Consider the following 23,546-nt stretch of genomic DNA (forward strand, 5'->3'; position numbering starts at 1 on the left):
CCTGATGTTGTATGTAAATTGGGCTGGGGCCTATCTCCAACGGTACAAATTTCAGTTGGGCCCAACGGTAAAAAACTTATTATTATTATTTTTACTTTAATTTATAATGATAACAAAATTAATTCATTTGCTTGAAAATTTAAATTATTACCCAATTGAAAAATGGTCGAATAATAATTATAAAATATAAAATAATATATTCAAATAATAAAATTATGAAATTCAAATGCAAATTTTTTCGAGTGAGTAAGAGGAATTACAAAAATCGCGAAAAATATGGTAAAATGAATATATTAAAGTTTTTTGGTTAAGAATAAAATAGAATTTTTGGGATAAATAACAAAAATAATGAACTATTAGCCATGTGCTACTATAATTAAATCCTTACTAAATTTTATTTCCAGGAAATAATTAGCATTCATTTTTAACAGCAATATATAAGTTTCCATGAGTTTACAAAATTTGTTCATCTACATTATTATAAAAAACAAAAAAAACCCTTTGTCGTGCCAAATTTATCCTTGAATTCACTTTTTTCTCTAAAAAAATTTTATTAGAATAGTAATTTTAATTTTTTTAGTAATTTTATAATTATAATTTTTTTCTCTCACCCACTGCTCCATTATTTCTCTCACATCAAACTTCTCCATATTTCTTTTATTAAATTAACAATCATAATATACTTTTTCTCTATTGCGTGACGTTTCTTTCCTCTAACAAACTTTTTGTCTTTCTCACTCTCACGCCATGATTGTGGTTTTCACAAAAAAAAAAATCTCTTAATCTTATATAATGACTTTTTTATTGCTTGCGAGAAGCGCGTGCAGTAGCGATTAATTTATTAATACATAAACTCAAATAATTACTGCAATTTGAGTGTTATATTTATTGTTAGTCCTCTCAACCATAAGTTTATTGATTCAATTACAATTTGTCAATTTTAACATATTAAAAATGAATGAATCCACATATCCACTTAATTATAATTGGGCTAGCTATACATTTTTACAAAAAATGGTTTACAAGTTACACTTTAAAAAAATTATTTTATAGTAACATCTTTTTAAACGGTCAAGTTAATAATATAAAAAAAAATAAAATTTATGACGATCGTTGTAACGGCACCCCTATCGCGGCTTTTTTTGGTAATAAGAAATCTTTGTAATGGCTTGCTTGACTATGTCACTAAGTCTATAAAATCGAGGTTATTCATTGTTATGTCTTTGCATTCTCAGAGATTCTGCTAGACTATGTGCCAGGGTTTAAGCCTGCCAGCTGCATTGAACTGTTTTCTAGGGAGATGATAGCAGGCTGGATTTCTTGGGGTAACGAACCCCTACACTTTCAAGATTCAAAGTACTTTCTAAAGTACAATTAATTGATTTCTACATGAAATGAAGGGCCTCATGATCAGAGAAGGTCATCCTTTCCATCCGAACCTCTGTTGACATTCTGATGATCTTTGCTCACCAATATGTTCCCGTATCCCTACGAAATCCAGCATTCTCGGACGGATTAGTTGAGGAATTTCGATTTGGTTTCTTATTAATAAGATCTGATTACTCCTCTCAGGAAGTAATGACTCTCTGGAAGGCCAGCAGCCCATTGTTCTATGTCATGTAGGCTTATCATCAGTCAAAACAAAGGTAAGTGTAGTCTGACGACAATCGGAATGCACATTAAATCTCTATAGTGTCAAGCAATAGTTTCTTGATGCTTTCAATAGTGTCAACCGGTTGTTTCTTGATGTTTTGTGTTGAATGGATGTGATGATGGTTTGATCATTGACCATGCAAATAATTAGAGTGCTTTTGTCAGATAATTTGTATCCACATCTTGAATCAGGCGATGATACTGTGCACTCTAATACCAAACGACATTGCATTCGATTGTGATAAGGTTGATAGGACTTCCTCTGCATTCCCTAACATTTAGTTCAGTATCTCCAAATGGTACCAACATCCAACCAAAGCTATGTGATGATGATCAGTAACTTCTTGATAAAAAAACAGTTTGGTCTTCTTTAACATCTTGAAACCTGAAAAAGGACGAGTATCATATAAATTACTTGGAACTTGCTCACTCATATTTCTAACACGCCTGAGTTGACTAATATTTTCGAGAGTCGCCAAGCTAGTGAATGTTTTAACTGGAAAAGAAAACATGCCGTGAAAAGGTAGGAATCAAAAATAACTTTTTTTTTTCTTTTATAATGTGAATTTGTTACTCGGAGTAGCCACTTCACAAAAGTATTTTTTTTTAGAAAAAAAGGAAATTGCGAAAGAAAAAAAAAAGGAAAAGAAAACACTAACCTATGTGAAGTTAACGACTTCACATAGTTTATGCGTGCTCATCATTATCTCATGCCCAAACCCTTAAAATCTGTTCACCACTTCACAGTACACTTACGTGACAACTCATTACAAATAGTCAGTCGTGTTGGAAATGTTCTCAAATAAACTCATTCTATAGTGAAGCACTTCATGTTCACATTCAAGTATAACCTTCTATCTGTGAGTTAGCTATGTGCACAATATAATATGAGCTTACAGTTCGTTCCTTCACACTGCATTGTGCAGAACCGGATGGGAACTTGGCTCACGAGAGGTGCATGGGAACTTGGCTCACGAGGACGATTTCACAGGTATGAACGTTGCCTTTGGTAGCTCTGGAAATAACATTTTATCTTCTTGGATTATAGACACGGGGGCGACTAACCATATGTGTGGCAATAATTGCTCCCTTGACAATCTTATAGCTCTTCATAATCTCACACTTATACATTTACCCGATGCCTCTACACACTCTATTACACATACTGGGAATGTTATTCTGCACAAAAATTTCACTCTTACAAACGTTTTGTTGGTTCCCTCCTTCAAGTTCAACCTTCTCTCTATTCCCAAACTTTGCTCCTCATTATCTGTTGAAGTGTTGTTTCATGCGTCTCATTGTATGTTTCAGGACCCGAAGAGTAAACAAGTTATAGCGGTGGGCAATCTGGCTGGAAATCTGTATTTTGTGGATAAATCCTCCTTTGATTATGATGTGATACCAAAGTTCTTCCTGCTCCAGCTTTTATCTATGGTGTCCAACTTAGGCTTTGTGACACTTCGCCCAGTGCCAACTTGAGGAGGCTGTTGAGTTCTTGGGTGCTATTCATCATTCCTTTTGATAGAAAACAGAGTATGGCTTCTTCTCTCTTTGGTTTGTTAGCTGATGTGAGCTAGCAAGCATAGCTGGCATGTTCCTTTTTTCTTCCCATGTGCTATATATAATCAACTGTTCAGCACAATTGTTAATAGCATGTGGTAAATATTTTCCACAGAAAACAGTGTGGCTTCTTCTCTCTTTCTTCAAGATATCACAGAGAAAATCACATTTTGACGTGTCAAAAGACAGGAAGAGAGAAGGCATGGACTGTAAGAATAAGATACTACGAGGGGTGATGGTTTAGTATTTCCCTTTTCTTTTTGCGTATACGTATATGCGATGATACAATATTAACATAAGGTAAACTGCTCAACAACAAAACTCAAATTTCTGTATCAACTGCAGAAGCTCTAAAAGAAGCCTCGTCAAGGGGTGTAAAGTGGTTATAGCGACACAAAAATAAGAAAGGAACTTTGTCTAGACTTTTGACACTGAACATTGTGTGCTTGACTTAGTCCTTGTTTGACACTGATGCTACTATCATTGGCTCGCTCTGTGATAGACTCGTCTATTCTGAAGATGGTAACTTGGCTGGCACATTATTTCATCAGAGTTTTCTTTTGGGGTTTGCATACATGTGTAGCTTCTGAGACATATGTTCTTTTCAGCAAATGAGATTTATGGCTTCGTTTTAGTGGTACTTTCTTTTCAATTGAACATTATGACAAGATTCCAACTGTATTAACAAGTTTTCTCTTTATACAACAATTAGAAAAATAGAGTAGTCGTTTGTCTTCCCTGGTAGAGTGAATTCCTGCCGTGCTATCTCTTCATGGTTCTTTCTACCAATCTCTTCCTCACATGTGGAGTGACGTGATACACATTAGGAACTTCTTAGACCATGAACATGAAGATCAAATGCTTTTCTTCTAATATATTTTTTTTTTGCTGCAGCCTATAAATATAAACATAATTTGGTTAAATAGATTATTGCAGAGATCATGAAAAGACAGGGACATGGAAAAATCCATATTTTAAGTGTATTTTTTTAGTTAGAATATCAGGAGGGTTATCATGTTTGTTATTTGCTGTTCTTATGCATGTATATTAAATGCTTAAATTAATTGCTTTGAACTATAAATTCTATGATATTTCTATATTTAGCTATGATTTCCAGGGGTTGCTGGTCTATGGATTATTATTTGTATTGCTGACCCATCATTCATATAGTGGTGTACTATTGTAATAGCAGAAGCTGATCTTCTTAGACACTTCTGAGGTAGTAGCTGGTACTTTGTGCCCTTATTGGGCAAAATCAACAGAAGTTTGTGCATATGTTACTCAAGCAGTATCGGATATGCTTGAAATTGTGGCACCTGGGACTTTGAAAGGAAGTGGTGTAAGAATACTTTTTGATCATCTATGGGTAACTCCAAAAACGGTAGCTGACTCAACCTGATGTTTTGATCAGTATCTAAGTCAATTAAAATAGTTTGCCTGAGGCATTTTGAAAGCAATTAATGTACTCGCATTACATTTTATTTGAGAAATAATTGTCTGTTAGTACTCGATACTGTAGATTGGCTTGCTTTATTTGGTTCTTTAGTTGCTTGAGTTCAACAATATACCTTCCATGTGGTTAACTCAGCCACAATGGAATCAACTGCGTATGGAAGGTGCTTGAATTACAACTTTTAACAATGAAGCTTCTAATACAAGTTGCCAACTGAGAAGCATTGCTATGAAGTGAACATATATTGGAACACAAGTGCTCTTTTGGAAGGTGTAATACTGTTTTAAGTTAAGTATCTCAATCCACATGGTTATCATTCTTCTATCTATATAAATAAGATTCTAATTAGGACATTGCGTGGTATTAAAAATTGAAGTAATGCAATAGGCAATTTTAATAAAAAATAAAAAGAGGAGTATAAAGAATATACGTTTTTCACTGAAGACACAAGTACTACAAACAGAGTATTCTTATTTACAATAGGCTAGATTATTCTTAAGCTAATGGCTGTTGATGTCTTGAAGAAATACTTGAGCCCGATAGACATGCAAGCTAGTGTGTCATTGTGAATGGATGCAAGTCGGCAATTGTATCATCTTCACTAGCATTAACCTGCACATAATCAACAATATCAGTATATTTAAAGAGCAAAATGCATAACCGTATAGCATGCAACTCGTCAATTACGACGGCTCTAGAATTCATATTTGGTTTCTCAATTCAGTGCTTGCCTAAATAACATCATCTCGCTAAAAATTGTTTGGGAATTTAAAGATTGAAGTAGAGATTCAAACACTCAATTGTTTCACATTAACCACTAAAAGCAATGTGTTCTTCGACACTATCTAGAACCACATGACAACCTATGTATCTATCTCTTCCTCTCTACCATTTATCTAACCAAAGACGCAACCTTTGTCCCTATCTAGTTATTCTCCACCGTCTTCCCCCATATTTTAAATTTCAAGAAAGGTTGAAACCATCGAATTTTTTTCTTTGTATACTTCAAACCCAAATGTATGTGAGTTCTATGACACCTTCACATTCTCAACATTCTAACTTGAAAGTAATAGGATTATAAATTTGAGGCCAGTTTCAAATGCGACGAATGAGTTAGGAGTTGACGCCTAAAGGGGAGATAATTCTCCACAGTTTTTGCAAATTTATTCTCAACTTATTCATTATGTTTGGTTTTATCCCATTTGCCTTTTCAAAACCTTTTGTTTGTCATACATTTAAGACTTTTGTACAAATCATACAGAAACACCATATTTGTCCATATCGACATCTAAACTTTGTAGATGTATCACAGTAAAATTTTTTGAAAAATCGCTACTACGCAACCACAAATTAGTTTATTTTTGAACTTTGGAAATAAAATATCATATACTACACGGTAAAATGGTTGTCTAGATGCCAATCTCATTGTTTATTTTTCAATTACCTTTGCACCTATCATCTTAAAAGATTTCTTTAATTATTATGAAATCAATTATTTTTCACAACAAAAAAAAGTTAATTATACACTTTTTTGGAAGTCTAAAGAAAAAATTATCCATTTGTTCAAAAGTAATAAACCGAATGCATTTCAAACTTCAAAGTGTTCCCAAAAAATACAAAAACTGCTTTTAAAAAATGTCAATAAAAATCAATTAACAATTTTCTCTTAAAATAAAAACACGTGACTTTTTTTATGCGCTTATCCACAAAACAGTAAATTTATATACTTGTTAAACTACACAAAATATTCAGACTTTGTAAATTTATCTTGGGAGAAATTAGTACACTTGATGCTGATTTTAAAAACATATGTTGATAACAAAAAACACTTGACAAGAGAAAACATATCTTAGCAAAAGAAAAAAAGAAAAAACAACAATTTTTTTTAAAATACACTATAGTTAATTCCTCATAAAAACTACAAAAAATTTCTCATATCTAGTATTATTTGAGTTACCAAACTTTTTGTTCATTAAAAAACATTTATCAAATCTTGAAATTATGTAATAATATTCACAAAATTCACAAAGAAAAGCAAATTTAATTGGCATCTAGACAACCGCTCTACGCTTAGCATAGTATTTAATTTTCCAAAGTGCACAAATAAAATAACTCATAGTTGGATAATATAGATTTTTCGATATTTTTCTGTGATACATCTGCAAATATAAGATGTTAAAATGGACCAACATGATTTCTGTAAATTCATACAATTATTTTAAATGTATAACAACAAAAAATTTCAAAGCAGGCTCATGAGAAAAACCCAACACGACGAATTAATCAAGAATAAATTTACAAAAAAGGGGAGATTTGTTCTCCAATTTAGGAGTCAACTCTATCCTTTCATCGTTCACATTTCAACGGCCTCAAACATTCTCAATCCTATTCTTTCCGAGTCAAAATGATGGTCACGTGAGTTTTTCAAAGAAACCAACGCACAAAATTTGGATTTGAAGTTTACAATGCATAAAATCAATGGTTTCAGCCTCCTCGATTCAAAATATGGGGGAAAAGTCGGCAAGGAAGAACCGATAAGGTCATTGGTCACTTTTCAGTTAGTAATTCGAAGAGAGGAATATGAAGATACACAAGTTAACATTAGGTTCTAAAATATCATCAAAAAACACACTTTTAGCGGCCGGAATGTGTCCCGATTGAGTGTTTAAGTCCTACTCAACTCTTTTGATTCCCACACAATTTTTAACAATATGAAAGTTATCCGGCAACACAGAATCTGCAAACCAAATCCAAATTCTAGCGCCCCCAACCATTAATAAACGAGTACACATTACCTATACTAACTAATATGCTTCACTTGTAGAATTAAATATAAACAGGCTACAGTGTTAGGCCACCATTTGTAACTGCATAATACGTACTTTTGGAATTTAACTAATGACGACTTATCATATCTACCTCATGCTTTTTGGGACCTGAAGCATACTAGGCAATTCTCAATTTTAATAGCACTAGCAAGAGATATACAATGACAATATTGCTAACAATGAAGTATGCAAATAAAATAATTGCTAATAGATGATAAGACATCTCTGTTAAATAAGTCCTTTCTCCTTGTACTTTGCATTAAGACAGAACTAGGAAGAAACCAAGACAGGGAAGAAAACAACATAGATACATAACTGTGGCATTCTCCAATTCAAAGGCATAATATGCAACAGATATTTCATAACCACAATACCTTTCTAGATGTAGTTGAGAGTTCATATTCTGGTTGGCCCATGGGTTGGGCAAGTACTGATTGGTTTAAGAAGTTTAATCAGAGTCCAACCAGAGATTTTAAGTTGAGATCAAATTGGAGTAACAGAGAGTGGATGGCGGCACTTAAATTTCAGTTAATAACATATAATCATTATGACAGGAGATAGGAGAAATTGACCGCTAAAACACGGAGGAAGTCTGATTGTAGAAACGCCGCCTTGAAAGAAAGAAAACCAAAACCTTCCAAGAAAAAAAATAAATTCAAGAACAAACAAGAAACCGTGTAATCAAGATTGTGAGTGCAGGCAATATGTATAAATGCAATTCCTGGACAAATGGCATGAATCTTGAGCAAGACCGGATTGAACAAATTTGTTATGCAATGGGAAAATTGTGTGAACTCATGCTTCCTGAACTAATTATAAAAGAACCCTTGCAAAAGCAAAGTACCTTTTTAGGTAATAATCCGAGAAATTGAAGAGAACCCATGTAGTAGTTCCTTGAAACAATTAGCCAAAACCTCCAAGAAAAAGAAAAAAATTCAAGAGTAAATAAGAAATCGTGTAATCAAGAAGTACCTAAACATAAATAAGAAATCGTGGAATCAAGAAGTACCTAAAGATGGAGGCCTGAGGGCGGTCGCAGCACGAGAACGGCGGAGGTGGCTGCCTGAGAACGCGTCGCCATTAGAGCAGGGGCTTTTCTCTTGAACTCTCTCGATTTTGCACTCTCTCGATTTCTTTATGTTTTGGTCAAAATTCTCTTACCTGATGTTGTATGTAAATTGGGCTGGGGCCTATCTCCAACGGTACAAATTTCAGTTGGGCCCAACGGTAAAAAACTTATTATTATTATTTTTACTTTAATTTATAATGATAACAAAATTAATTCATTTGCTTGAAAATTTAAATTATTACCCAATTGAAAAATGGTCGAATAATAATTATAAAATATAAAATAATATATTCAAATAATAAAATTATGAAATTCAAATGCAAATTTTTTCGAGTGAGTAAGAGGAATTACAAAAATCGCGAAAAATATGGTAAAATGAATATATTAAAGTTTTTTGGTTAAGAACAAAATAGAATTTTTGGGATAAATAACAAAAATAATGAACTATTAGCCATGTGCTACTATAATTAAATCCTTACTAAATTTTATTTCCAGGAAATAATTAGCATTCATTTTTAACAGCAATATATAAGTTTCCATGAGTTTACAAAATTTGTTCATCTACATTATTATAAAAAACAAAAAAAACCCTTTGTCGTGCCAAATTTATCCTTGAATTCACTTTTTTCTCTAAAAAAATTTTATTAGAATAGTAATTTTAATTTTTTTAGTAATTTTATAATTATAATTTTTTTCTCTCACCCACTGCTCCATTATTTCTCTCACATCAAACTTCTCCATATTTTTTTTATTAAAGTAACAATCATAATATACTTTTTCTCTGTTGCGTGACGTTTCTTTCCTCTAACAAACTTTTTGTCTTTCTCACTCTCACGCCATGATTGTGGTTTTCACAAAAAAAGAATCTCTTAATCTTATATAATGACTTTTTTAATGCTTGCGAGAAGCGCGTGCAGCAGCGATTAATTTATTAATACATAAACTCAAATAATTACTGCAATTTGAGTGTTATATTTATTGTTAGTCCTCTCAACCATAAGTTTATTGATTCAATTACAATTTGTCAATTTAACATATTAAAAATGAATGAATCCACATATCCACTTAATTATAATTGGGCTAGCTATACATTTTTACAAAAAATGGTTTACAAGTTACACTTTAAAAAAATTATTTTATAGTAACATCTTTATAAACGGTCAAGTTAATAATATAAAAAAAAATAAAATTTATGACGATCGTTGTAACGGCACCCCTATCGCGGCTTTTTTTGGTAATAAGAAATCTTTGTAATGGCTTGCTTGACTATGTCACTGAGTCTATAAAATCGAGGTTATTCATTGTTATGTCTTTGCATTCTCAGAGATTCTGCTAGACTATGTGCCAGGGTTTAAGCCTGCCCGCTGCATTGAACTGTTTTCTAGGGAGATGATAGCAGGCTGGATTTCTTGGGGTAACGAACCCCTACACTTTCAAGATTCAAAGTACTTTCTAAAGTACAATTAATTGATTTCTACATGAAATGAAGGGCCTCATGATCAGAGAAGGTCATCCTTTCCATACGAACCTCTGTTGACATTCTGATGATCTTTGCTCACCAATATGTTCCCGTATCCCTACGAAATCCAGCATTCTCGGACGGATTAGTTGAGGAATTTCGATTTGGTTTCTTATTAATAAGATCTGATTACTCCTCTCAGGAAGTAATGACTCTCTGGAAGGCCAGCAGCCCATTGTTCTATGTCATGTAGGCTTATCATCAGTCAACACAAAGGTAAGTGTAGTCTGACGACAATCGGAATGCACATTAAATCTCTATAGTGTCAAGCAATAGTTTCTTGATGCTTTCAATAGTGTCAACCGGTTGTTTCTTGATGTTTTGTGTTGAATGGATGTGATGATGGTTTGATCATTGACCATGCAAATAATTAGAGTGCTTTTGTCAGATAATTTGTATCCACATCTTGAATCAGGCGATGATACTGTGCACTCTAATACCAAACGACATTGCATTCGCTTGTGATAAGGTTGATAGGACCTCCTCTGCATTCCCTAACATTTAGTTCAGTATCTCCAAATGGTACCAACATCCAACCAAAGCTATGTGATGATGATCAGTAACTTCTTGATAAAAAAACAGTTTGGTCTTCTTTAACATCTTGAAACCTGAAAAAGGACGAGTATCATATAAATTACTTGGAACTTGCTCACTCATATTTCTAACACGCCTGAGTTGACTAATATTTTCGAGAGTCGCCAAGCTAGTGAATGTTTTAACTGGAAAAGAAAACATGCCGTGAAAAGGTAGGAATCAAAAATAACTTTTTTTTTTCTTTTATAATGTGAATTTGTTACTCGGAGTAGCCACTTCACAAAAGTATTTTTTTTTAGAAAAAAAGGAAATTGCGAAAGAAAAAAAAAAGGAAAAGAAAACACTAACCTATGTGAAGTTAACGACTTCACATAGTTTATGCGTGCTCATCATTATCTCATGCCCAAACCCCTAAAATCTGTTCACCACTTCACAGTACACTTACGTGACAACTTATTACAAATAGTCAGTCGTGTTGGAAATGTTCTCAAATAAACTCATTCTATAGTGATGCACTTCATGTTCACATTCAAGTATAACCTTCTATCTGTGAGTTAGCTATGTGCACAATATAATATGAGCTTACAGTTCGTTCCTTCACACTGCATTGTGCAGAACCGGATGGGAACTTGGCTCACGAGAGGTGCATGGGAACTTGGCTCACGAGGACGATTTCGCAGGTATGAACGTTGCCTTTGGTAGCTCTGGAAATAACATTTTATCTTCTTGGATTATAGACACGGGGGCGACTAACCATATGTGTGGCAATAATTGCTCCCTTGACAATCTTATAGCTCTTCCTAATCTCACACTTATACATTTACCCGATGCCTCTACACACTCTATTACACATACTGGGAATGTTATTCTGCACAAAAATTTCACTCTTACAAATGTTTTGTTGGTTCCCTCCTTCAAGTTCAACCTTCTCTCTATTCCCAAACTTTGCTCCTCATTATCTGTTGAAGTGTTGTTTCATGTGTCTCATTGTATGTTTCAGGACCCGAAGAGTAAACAAGTTATAGCGGTGGGCAATCAGGCTGGAAATCTGTATTTTGTGGATAAATCCTCCTTTGATTATGATGTGATACCAAAGTTCTTCCTGCTCCAGCTTTTATCTCTGGTGTCCAACTTAGGCTTGGTGACACTTCGCCCAGTGCCAACTTGAGGAGGCTGTTGAGTTCTTGGGTGCTATTCATCATTCCTTTTGACAGAAAACAGAGTATGGCTTCTTCTCTCTTTGGTTTGTTAGCTGATGTGAGCTAGCAAGCATAGCTGGCATGTTCCGTTTTTCTTCCCGTGTGCTATATATAATCAACTGTTCAGCACAATTGTTAATAGCATGTGGTAAATATTTTCCACAGAAAACAGTGTGGCTTCTTCTCTCTTTCTTCAAGATATCACAGAGAAAATCGCATTTTGACGTGTCAAAAGACAGGAAGAGAGAAGGCATGGACTGTAAGAATAAGATACTACGAGGGGTGATGGTTTAGTATTTCCCTTTTCTCTTTGCGTATACGTATATGCGATGATACAATATTAACATAAGGTAAACTGCTCAACAACAAAACTCAAATTTCTGTATCAACTGCAGAAGCTCTAAAAGAAGCCTCGTCAAGGGGTGTAAAGTGGTTATAGCGACACAAAAATAAGAAAGGAACTTTGTCTAGACTTTTGACACTGAACATTGTGTGCTTGACTTAGTCCTTGTTTGACACTGATGCTACTATCATTGGCTCGCTCTGTGATAGACTCGTCTATTCTGAAGATGGTAACTTGGCTGGCACATTATTTCATCAGAGTTTTCTTTTGGGGTTTGCATACATGTGTAGCTTCTGAGACATATGTTCTTTTCAGCAAATGAGATTTATGGCTTTGTTTTAGTGGTACTTTCTTTTCAATTGAACATTATGACAAGATTCTCAACTGTATTAACAAGTTTTCTCTTTATACAACAATTAGAAAAATAGAGTAGTCGTTTGTCTTCCCTGGTAGAGTGAATTCCTGCCGTGCTATCTCTTCATGGTTCTTTCTACCAATCTCTTCCTCACATGTGGAGTGACGTGATACACATTAGGAACTTCTTAGACCATGAACATGAAGATCAAATGCTTTTCTTCTAATATATTTTTTTTTTGTTGCAGCCTATAAATATAAACATAATTTGGTTAAATAGATTATTGCAGAGATCATGAAAAGACAGGGACATGGAAAAATCCATATTTTAAGTGTATTTTTTTAGTTAGAATATCAGGAGGGTTATCATGTTTGTTATTTGCTGTTCTTATGCATGTATATTAAATGCTTAAATTAATTGCTTTGAACTATAAATTCTATGATATTTCGATATTTAGCTATGATTTCCAGGGGTTGCTGGTCTATGGATTATTATTTGTATTGCTGAGCCATCATTCATATAGTGGTGTACTATTGTAATAGCAGAAGCTGATCTTCTTAGACACTTCTGAGGTAGTAGCTGGTACTTTGTGCCCTTATTGGGCAAAAGCAACAGAAGTTCGTGCATATGTTACTCAAGCAGTATCGGATATGCTTGAAATTGTGGCACCTGGGACTTTGAAAGGAAGTGGTGTAAGAATACTTTTTGATCATCTATGGGTAACTCCCAAAACGGTAGCTGACTCAACCTGATGCTTTGATCAGTATCTAAGTCAATTAAAATAGTTTACCTGAGGCATTTTGAAAGCAATTAATGTACTCGCATTACATTTTATTTGAGAAATAATTGTCTGTTAGTACTCGATACTGTAGATTGGCTTGCTTTATTTGGTTCTTTAGTTGCTTGAGTTCAACAATATACCTTCCATGTGGTTAACTCAGCCACAATGGAATCAACTGCGTATGGAAGGTGCTTGAATTACAACTTTTAACAATGAAGCTTCTAATACAAGTTGCCAACTGAGAAGCATTGCTATGAAGTGAACATATATTGGAACACAAGTGCTCTTTTGAAAGGTGTAATACTGTTTTAAGTTAAGTATCTCAATCCACATGGTTATCATTCTTCTATCTATATAAATAAGATTCTAATTAGGACATTGCGTGGTATTAAAAATTGAAGTAATGCAATAGGCAATTTTAATAAAAAATAAAAAGAGGAGTATAAAGAATATACGTTTTTCACTGAAGACACAAGTACTACAAACAGAGTATTCTTATTTACAATAGGCTAGATTTATTCTTAAGCTAATGGCTGTTGATGTCTTGAAGAAATACTTGAGCCCGATAGACATGCAAGCTAGTGTGTCATTGTGAATGGATGCAAGTCGGCAATTGTATCATCTTCACTAGCATTAACCTGCACATAATCAACAATATCAGTATATTTAAAGAGCAAAATGCATAACCGTATAGCATGCAACTCGTCAATTACGACGGCTCTAGAATTCATATTTGGTTTCTCAATTCAGTGCTTGCCTAAATAACATCATCTCGCTAAAAATTGTTTGGGAATTTAAAGATTGAAGTAGAGATTCAAACACTCAATTGTTTCACATTAACCACTAAAAGCAATGTGTTCTTCGACACTATCTAGAACCACATGACAACCTATGTATCTATCTCTTCCTCTCTACCATTTATCTAACCAAAGACGCAACCTTTGTCCCTATCTAGTTATTCTCCACCGTCTTCCCCCATATTTTAAATTTCAAGAAAGGTTGAAACCATTGAATTTTTTTCTTTGTATACTTCAAACCCAAATGTATGTGAGTTCTATGAAACCTTCACATTCTCAACATTCTAACTTGGAAGTAATAGGATTATAAATTTGAGGCCAGTTTCAAATGCGACGAATGAGTTAGGAGTTGACGCCTAAAGGGGAGATAATTCTCCACAGTTTTTGCAAATTTATTCTCAACTTATTCATTATGTTTGGTTTTATCCCATTTGCCTTTTCAAAACCTTTTGTTTGTCATACATTTAAGACTTTTGTACAAATCATACAGAAACACCATATTTGTCCATATCGACATCTAAACTTTGTAGATGTATCACAGTAAAATTTTTTGAAAAATCGCTACTACGCAACCACAAATTAGTTTATTTTTGAACTTTGGAAATAAAATATCATATACTACACGGTAAAACGGTTGTCTAGATGCCAATCTCATTGTTTATTTTTCAATTACCTTTGCACCTATCATCTTAAAAGATTTCTTTAATTATTATGAAATCAATTATTTTTCACAACAAAAAAAAGTTAATTATACACTTTTTTGGAAGTCTAAAGAAAAAATTATCCATTTGTTCAAAAGTAATAAACGAATGCATTTCAAACTTCAAAGTGTTCCCAAAAAATACAAAAACTGCTTTTAAAAAATGTCAATAAAAATCAATTAACAATTTTCTCTTAAAATAAAAACACGTGACTTTTTTTATGCGCTTATCCACAAAACAGTAAATTTATATACTTGTTAAACTACACAAAATATTCAGACTTTGTAAATTTATCTTGGGAGAAATTAGTACACTTGATGCTGATTTTAAAAACATATGTTGATAACAAAAAACACTTGACAAGAGAAAACATATCTTAGCAAAAGAAAAAAAGAAAAAACAACAATTTTTTTTAAAATACACTATAGTTAATTCCTCATAAAAACTACAAAAAATTTCTCATATCTAGTATTATTTGAGTTACCAAACTTTTTGTTCATTAAAAAACATTTATCAAATCTTGAAATTATGTAATAATATTCACAAAATTCACAAAGAAAAGCAAATTTAATTGGCATCTAGACAACCGCTCTACGCTTAGCATAGTATTTAATTTTCCAAAGTGCACAAATAAAATAACTCATAGTTGGATAATATAGATTTTTCGATATTTTTCTATGATACATCTGCAAATATAAGATGTTAAAATGGACCAACATGATTTCTGTAAATTCATACAATTATTTTAAATGTATAACAACAAAAAATTTCAAAGCAGGCTCATGAGAAAAACCCAACACGACGAATTAATCAAGAATAAATTTACAAAAAAGGGGAGATTTGTTCTCCAATTTAGGAGTCAACTCTATCCTTTCATCGTTCACATTTCAACGGCCTCAAACATTCTCAATCCTATTCTTTCCGAGTCAAAATGATGGTCACGTGAGTTTTTCAAAGAAACCAACGCACAAAATTTGGATTTGAAGTTTACAATGCATAAAATCAATGGTTTCAGCCTCCTCGATTCAAAATATGGGGGAAAAGTCGGCAAGGAAGAACCGATAAGGTCATTGGTCACTTTTCAGTTAGTAATTCGAAGAGAGGAATATGAAGATACACAAGTTAACATTAGGTTCTAAAATATCATCAAAAAACACACTTTTAGCGGCCGGAATGTGTCCCGATTGAGTGTTTAAGTCCTACTCAACTCTTTTGATTCCCACACAATTTTTAACAATATGAAAGTTATCCGGCAACACAGAATCTGCAAACCAAATCCAAATTCTAGCGCCCCCAACCATTAATAAACGAGTACACATTACCTATACTAACTAATATGCTTCACTTGTAGAATTAAATATAAACAGGCTACAGTGTTAGGCCACCATTTGTAACTGCATAATACGTACTTTTGGAATTTAACTAATGACGACTTATCATATCTACCTCATGCTTTTTGGGACCTGAAGCATACTAGGCAATTCTCAATTTTAATAGCACTAGCAAGAGATATACAATGACAATATTGCTAACAATGAAGCATGCAAATAAAATAATTGCTAATAGATGATAAGACATCTCTGTTAAATAAGTCCTTTCTCCTTGTACTTTGCATTAAGACAGAACTAGGAAGAAACCAAGACATGGAAGAAAACAACATAGATACATAACTGTGGCATTCTCCAATTCAAAGGCATAATATGCAACAGATATTTCATAACCACAATACCTTTCTAGATGTAGTTGAGAGTTCATATTCTGGTTGGCCCATGGGTTGGGCAAGTACTGATTGGTTTAAGAAGTTTAATCAGAGTCCAACCAGAGATTTTAAGTTGAGATCAAATTGGAGTAACAGAGAGTGGATGGCGGCACTTAAATTTCAGTTAATAACATATAATCATTATGACAGGAGATAGGAGAAATTGACCGCTAAAACACGGAGGAAGTCTGATTGTAGAAACGCCGCCTTGAAAGAAAGAAAACCAAAACCTTCCAAGAAAAAAAATAAATTCAAGAACAAACAAGAAACCGTGTAATCAAGATTGTGAGTGCAGGCAATATGTATAAATGCAATTCCTGGACAAATGGCATGAATCTTGAGCAAGACCGGATTGAACAAATTTGTTATGCAATGGGAAAATTGTGTGAACTCATGCTTCCTGAACTAATTATAAAAGAACCCTTGCAAAAGCAAAGTACCTTTTTAGGTAATAATCCGAGAAATTGAAGAGAACCCATGTAGTAGTTCCTTGAAACAATTAGCCAAAACCTCCAAGAAAAAGAAAAAAATTCAAGAGTAAATAAGAAATCGTGTAATCAAGAAGTACCTAAACATAAATAAGAAATCGTGGAATCAAGAAGTACCTAAAGATGGAGGCCTGAGGGCGGTCGCAGCACGAGAACGGCGGAGGTGGCTGCCTGAGAACGCGTCGCCATTAGAGCAGGGGCTTTTCTCTTGAACTCTCTCGATTTTGCACTCTCTCGATTTCTTTATGTTTTGTTCAAAATTCTCTTACCTGATGTTGTATGTAAATTGGGCTGGGGCCTATCTCCAACGGTACAAATTTCAGTTGGGCCCAACGGTAAAAAACTTATTATTATTATTTTTACTTTAATTTATAATGATAACAAAATTAATTCATTTGCTTGAAAATTTAAATTATTACCCAATTGAAAAATGGTCGAATAATAATTATAAAATATAAAATAATATATTCAAATAATAAAATTATGAAATTCAAATGCAAATTTTTTCGAGTGAGTAAGAGGAATTACAAAAATCGCGAAAAATATGGTAAAATGAATATATTAAAGTTTTTTGGTTAAGAATAAAATAGAATTTTTGGGATAAATAACAAAAATAATGAACTATTAGCCATGTGCTACTATAATTAAATCCTTACTAAATTTTATTTCCAGGAAATAATTAGCATTCATTTTTAACAGCAATATATAAGTTTCCATGAGTTTACAAAATTTGTTCATCTACATTATTATAAAAAACAAAAAAAACCCTTTGTCGTGCCAAATTTATCCTTGAATTCACTTTTTTCTCTAAAAAAATTTTATTAGAATAGTAATTTTAATTTTTTTAGTAATTTTATAATTATAATTTTTTTCTCTCACCCACTGCTCCATTATTTCTCTCACATCAAACTTCTCCATATTTTTTTTATTAAATTAACAATCATAATATACTTTTTCTCTGTTGCGTGACGTTTCTTTCCTCTAACAAACTTTTTGTCTTTCTCACTCTCACGCCATGATTGTGGTTTTCACAAAAAAAGAATCTCTTAATCTTATATAATGACTTTTTTAATGCTTGCGAGAAGCGCGTGCAGCAGCGATTAATTTATTAATACATAAACTCAAATAATTACTGCAATTTGAGTGTTATATTTATTGTTAGTCCTCTCAACCATAAGTTTATTGATTCAATTACAATTTGTCAATTTAACATATTAAAAATGAATGAATCCACATATCCACTTAATTATAATTGGGCTAGCTATACATTTTTACAAAAAATGGTTTACAAGTTACACTTTAAAAAAATTATTTTATAGTAACATCTTTTTAAACGGTCAAGTTAATAATATAAAAAAAAATAAAATTTATGACGATCGTTGTAACGGCACCCCTATCGCGGCTTTTTTTGGTAATAAGAAATCTTTGTAACGGCTTGCTTGAAAGTCATTACAATTTGTAACGGCTGTTGTATTGTAATAGATATGAGAGACCGTTACAATAGTAGTTCAATTGCAAAAAATGCATTTAGATCTGTTTTTGGAACTATTAAATTAAATTTGATTTAATAATTATTGAAATGGTCTTTATAACACACATAAAATGTTAACATGGACCAACATAACTATTGTAAATTTATATACAATATGTAAATGTATAACAATAAAAAATTTCAAAGAATGCCCATTAAAAAAAATTCAACACGACGAATTAACCAAAAATAATTTCAAAGCCAGTAGCCCATTGGTCTATGTCATGTAAGCTTATTATCGATCAACACAGAGGTAAGTGTTGTCAAACAACAATCAAAATGTACATTAAATCTCTAAAGTGCCAACATCCAACCAAAGCTATGTAGTGATGATAAGTAACTTCTTGATACGAAAACAGTTTGATTTTTCTTTAACATACTGAAACCTGAAAAAGGACGAGCATCATATAAATGATCAGTAGCCACTTCACAAAAATATCTTTTCTTTAAAAAAGAAAAAAAAAATAGAAAGAAAACACTTAATTATGAGAAGTTAACGACTTCGCCTAGTTTTCTTTTTTTTCTTTTTAAAGGATAAATTACAGCAATCTTCTGGAATATATGGCTTAATTACAAATATTTATAAATATCTTTTTAATTTTAACGACCGTTCAACAACTATCACAATTTGTTAGTCTCTGTTAGTTTTTATCTAATTTGTGATAAAATGATCAATATATCTTTTAGACTATAAAATTAACTTTAGTTATTTTTTTAAAAAAACCTAAATATTCTTTTTTACAATTTTTTTTATTTTTTCAACTACTTTGTCATATTTTTTTTATAATTTTAATTTTTTTTTAAAAATAGCAAAAATTGAGAATTTTAACCATCCATTCAAAAATTATATAATTTTATCAAATATTAGAAAATATTAGTAATTTATGAAATAATAAGGAATATTTATAATTATATCAAATTTTGATTGTGACGCCCCAAAGATTATAATATATAATTGGGAGATTAATTGATAAATTTTTATGAAATTTAGTTAATTGGTAGATAAATTATAGGTCATAATTGGAATGTAATAACACTGAACGAATTAATTGAAATTCCTTATAATATTTTGGGACAATTTATATTAATTAAGAAATTAGGAAGGACGTAATGGATATTTGAGAAATGTTAAATTAATAAATTAAATAATTATATTATATATATATAATGATATATACATTAGTAAAATATATATATACATACCTATATATATAAAGGGAAGAGAAGAAAAAAAAATGGGAAAGGAAAGGATTTTGGGGGTGGGCCCTCAACCCCCCCCCCCCCCCCCCCCCGCCCCACACATAAATATATATATATGTATGTTGAATAATTGCAATGTTACCAAATTGCAATTTCCTGTTTCTGCTTCATCAATCGCGCCGAGGAGGTAAGGTTTTTAATTTTAATTCCTATTAATTTATATAATTATATTATTCAATTAGTCCATTTATTAAATATTGATTATATTGAGCGATCTACCATTTAACCAGAATATTTTATGATTTTGGTTATTTAAAATAGTGTCGAATTAAATATCAAATCGGATATAAAAATGATATCGTTGGTTAATTAGATTATTAAATTTGTTAGATTTAAATATTATTATAGCCAATTTACACAATTCCATCAGAATGATTAGCCAAATATGTAATTCTATGTATTATTACTTAATTAAATTGTATAGCAATGATAAATTGACAGAAAACTCATAGAAATATTTCAGAAGTTATATTTTAGAAATATTATGTTATTAATGAGGGAAAATGAGGTTTTAATGGTAATTTAATTTAAGGATGTTATTAAAAATGGTAGTTATAAGTATATAAGGGGTTTCGTTAAATAAATTCCTATGAATCACTTGGTAAATTATAAATATTTTTATGAAGCCTATAGTCTCTAGTTATTGAGAAGAACTAGAACGAAGATTTATATTTCGACAGAAGTGGAATATTAAAGAATTATTGGAAATCGTACGAATAAGATTTAATATTATATTTAAAAGAGATTACGATATTCTTGATATATTAATTGTATGTGGTATAACTCATTATAGCATGCGGGGGTGAGGTGAAATGACTGACAATTAGCGATTGAGTAGAAAGAAACGTTGTAAGGACGAGGTAAGTAAATAATTAGTATTATCTATATATGTTCCCTTTATTTGTGATATTACTCTCATATAAATATGGGATTCATGCTGAAGTTAATTTATTTGAAAATATATGAGTGATGAATGATCTGATTCGATTGACGATATTGTGTACGTGAAATGAGAAAGTACGTTGAAATATCATGTTTGTTGTATGTTGTGTTGTGGGTGTGTGGAATGAGATTGTATTGATATATTGTTTTACATTACTAGTTGTTTACAAGAATGGTGATATATGGAAATGAGGGAGTGGCGAAAGTTGAATATAATTGTGGTGTGAATACCCCTTAATGTGTTGAAAGCCTATAAGGCGAAAATATAATATGAAAGTGCTATGTGCGAAAAGAAAGTGGTATGTGCGAAATGAGATTGATGAGCCGGCTGTCAAGGGGATTCACTTAAATTTAAATAACGGTGACATTGAGCTGACGGGAAAAACACGATATCACCTTCTTGTAAGCAAACTAGAGAAAAAAAAAAAAAGAGTTTAACTGGTTGTTTTATTGCGAATTGGCTATGTGGTGCGATGAAGTCGATTATGTTAGAATTAAATTGATTGTATTCCATGCATGTTGCTTACTTATCTTATCTTGGTTGTGTTTGGTATACATATACAGATAAGGCTGGTTATTTACTTACTGAGTGGCAGGCTCATCCCCCTGCTGACATTTTGGCTATTGAAGAATAGGTCTACGCGCTATACTCAGGCAGGTTGGGCCAGTATGATGTTTTCTCCTCTTTGTCAGTTAGAGTACAAATCACATTTTGATGGTATATGGAGAACATAAGCATGGAGATTACCTATGATGGACTACTTGTAGTGTTTTATGTGCATATATGATGTTTTGGGTTGATTGTGTCGTTATGATGTTGGGATTTTGTATGCAATTTAATTAGATGATTATGTGCGAATTTATATATATGAACATAGGGACTACTATAAGTATGATGTTTAGGGTAGATATTGCCCTTGTAGCGAAGGGGGTGCTACATTAATAAAGCTCGTTGCAATTAAAATAAAATTGTCAAGTCAATATTCCAAGTAATTATACCTTGCTATGTCTTGTTCTGTTACAATTGTTTTTAAAAAAAATAGATAAATTGTGCAATCTAATCTCATGTTGATTTGCAATCTAATCACTGATCATTTTCTCCAGCACTTAAGACTTGATTACTGTTGGTTATTCCTTTCCTTTTTTCCATTAACGCTTTGTACCAATCCGGATAACCATGAATCTCAAAGCAATTGCTCTTAAGGTGTCCTGTTTTTCCACATTCATCACAATACATGTTGTTGCTTTTCAGACTGTGTCTCCTTTCTTTGTGTGAATCTTTAATTAAAAGTCCTCCTACTTTCTTTAACTTGCATGACCATGGTTTGTGTTATGCTAACAATCTCATAATTAACTTCTCTTTGCTTCTCAACCCTTAAAGTCATAGAGTAATCCTTGTTAACATTTGGTAAGGGTTCCATGAGCAAGATTCGATTCCTAACGTGCTCATAACTATCATGTAACCCCATCAAAAATTGCATTAACTGATTGGAAAAATTCACTTCAGCCAAGGCCTTAGACGCCTTACATTCACACTGAGGCACAGGTGTAAGACAATTGAGTTCATCCCGTAACCTTTTCAGTTTAGCATAATATGCAGAAGCAGTCAAGTTCCCTTGTGAAATAGATGCTATTTCTTTCTGTATTTGATATATCATGTGCCCGTTACTTTCACCAAGATGATTTTCTAGTTCAACCCACAATTCCCTAGCTGAATTGATGTATAAAAAACTCTCAACAATATCCTTAGATGTAGAGTTAAGTATCTAAGAAGTGACCATATAGTCATTTCTTACCCATTGTTCATAGTCTTCTGAATCTTACCCATTGGTCAAAAGCAACTAACTAAAATCGGCTATGTAAAGGTGCTAATTTACTAAAGAAAACACACTAATTATTACAGCAACTTTATCTCAGAACAAATGCGAGTAAGCTAATAAAACTAAAACCCCCACTAATAAAAGCGTTAGTGCTACTGCAACGAGTAGCAACTTCAACTAAGCATAACTATTCTTCAACGTCTCTGCAAATGTTACTGCTGCAGCTCTCTGTAGCTGAGTTTGAGCTGAGAATTCTTCAAATATTATCAAATTTGTCCTCTAGGACTAATTGAATTCTTGCATTCAACAATTCTTAGTAAAAGAATACATAAAGAAAAGGGTGCAAGATTAGAAAAACGAACTTAAAACAAAGAAAAGTGGCCCAAGAAATAATTACACTGCGATTTTCAAAAGATGGGAATGGTTGATCTTGTGAAGTAGCAGGTTTTTTTCTCCATGGAAATTGTGTGAGAATGTATACAGAGAATTATGCGGAGAAAGCAAAGGAGTGAAAAATTTAGGACACTAGTGACGCTCTGTATCTCTCTCTCTGTCACATACACTCCCTATTATATATTCTCTCCTTTTCTCTCACTACCCATTTAGATCATCAAGACGTCATAAGATAATTAACGTATAAATCAATTTTTCCATATCGTCTGAACCATATTAGTTTAAGAGTGCATAAATGAGAAAAAAAAAATAAAGCTATCAGTAATTTTAAATGATGTTAGTCATATTCGTATATTGAGAGAGTTAAACAAAAACAACGATACATAACCAGGTAATGCTCAAATAATAAAGTTAAGATTTCAAAATTTGAGATTATTTGTTAGTTGTTGAAAAATTACTTCTAATTAATATAATTACAAACTTGAGCCATCCAATTCTTTCTTCTTCTTTTTTTTTGGTTTTTTCATAAGGTGTTTTCGAGTTGGATCGAGACTACTTCCG

General features: G+C 32.4%; 1 protein-coding gene and 4 long non-coding RNA genes across 5 annotated transcripts; 2 read left to right on the top strand and 3 right to left on the bottom strand.

The window, feature by feature from the left end:
- Positions 1-5,042: 5,042 nt before the first annotated feature.
- Positions 5,043-8,645, bottom strand: LOC110011257 (uncharacterized). Its single transcript, XR_848829.3, has 3 exons — positions 8,504-8,645; positions 8,339-8,408; positions 5,043-5,278 (listed from the first exon to the last, which is right to left on the bottom strand). It is a non-coding gene; the product is annotated as an uncharacterized LOC110011257 (long non-coding RNA).
- A 1,215-nt stretch (positions 8,646-9,860) lies between these two features.
- LOC148787044 (uncharacterized) lies at positions 9,861-11,838 on the top strand. The gene is made up of 2 exons (XR_016067392.1): positions 9,861-11,296; positions 11,617-11,838. It is a non-coding gene; the product is annotated as an uncharacterized LOC148787044 (long non-coding RNA).
- Positions 11,839-13,737: 1,899 nt separating this feature from the next.
- LOC148787045 (uncharacterized) lies at positions 13,738-17,307 on the bottom strand. Its single transcript, XR_016067385.1, has 3 exons — positions 17,157-17,307; positions 16,992-17,061; positions 13,738-13,932 (listed from the first exon to the last, which is right to left on the bottom strand). It is a non-coding gene; the product is annotated as an uncharacterized LOC148787045 (long non-coding RNA).
- A 2,604-nt stretch (positions 17,308-19,911) lies between these two features.
- On the top strand, positions 19,912-21,757 carry LOC148787046 (uncharacterized). The gene is made up of 3 exons (XR_016067494.1): positions 19,912-19,957; positions 20,624-20,690; positions 21,337-21,757. It is a non-coding gene; the product is annotated as an uncharacterized LOC148787046 (long non-coding RNA).
- A 99-nt stretch (positions 21,758-21,856) lies between these two features.
- Positions 21,857-22,572, bottom strand: LOC148787047 (uncharacterized). Its single transcript, XM_088885040.1, has 3 exons — positions 22,569-22,572; positions 22,073-22,483; positions 21,857-21,981 (listed from the first exon to the last, which is right to left on the bottom strand). The coding sequence occupies exons 1-3, from the start codon at positions 22,570-22,572 to the stop codon at positions 21,857-21,859; spliced, it is 540 nt and encodes a 179-aa protein (XP_088741166.1).
- Positions 22,573-23,546: the final 974 nt, after the last annotated feature.

The sequence above is a fragment of the Sesamum indicum genome, linkage group LG9 (assembly GCF_026168435.1).
Source record: "Sesamum indicum cultivar Baizhima isolate 11 linkage group LG9, ASM2616843v1, whole genome shotgun sequence".
NCBI lineage: Eukaryota > Viridiplantae > Streptophyta > Magnoliopsida > Lamiales > Pedaliaceae > Sesamum > Sesamum indicum.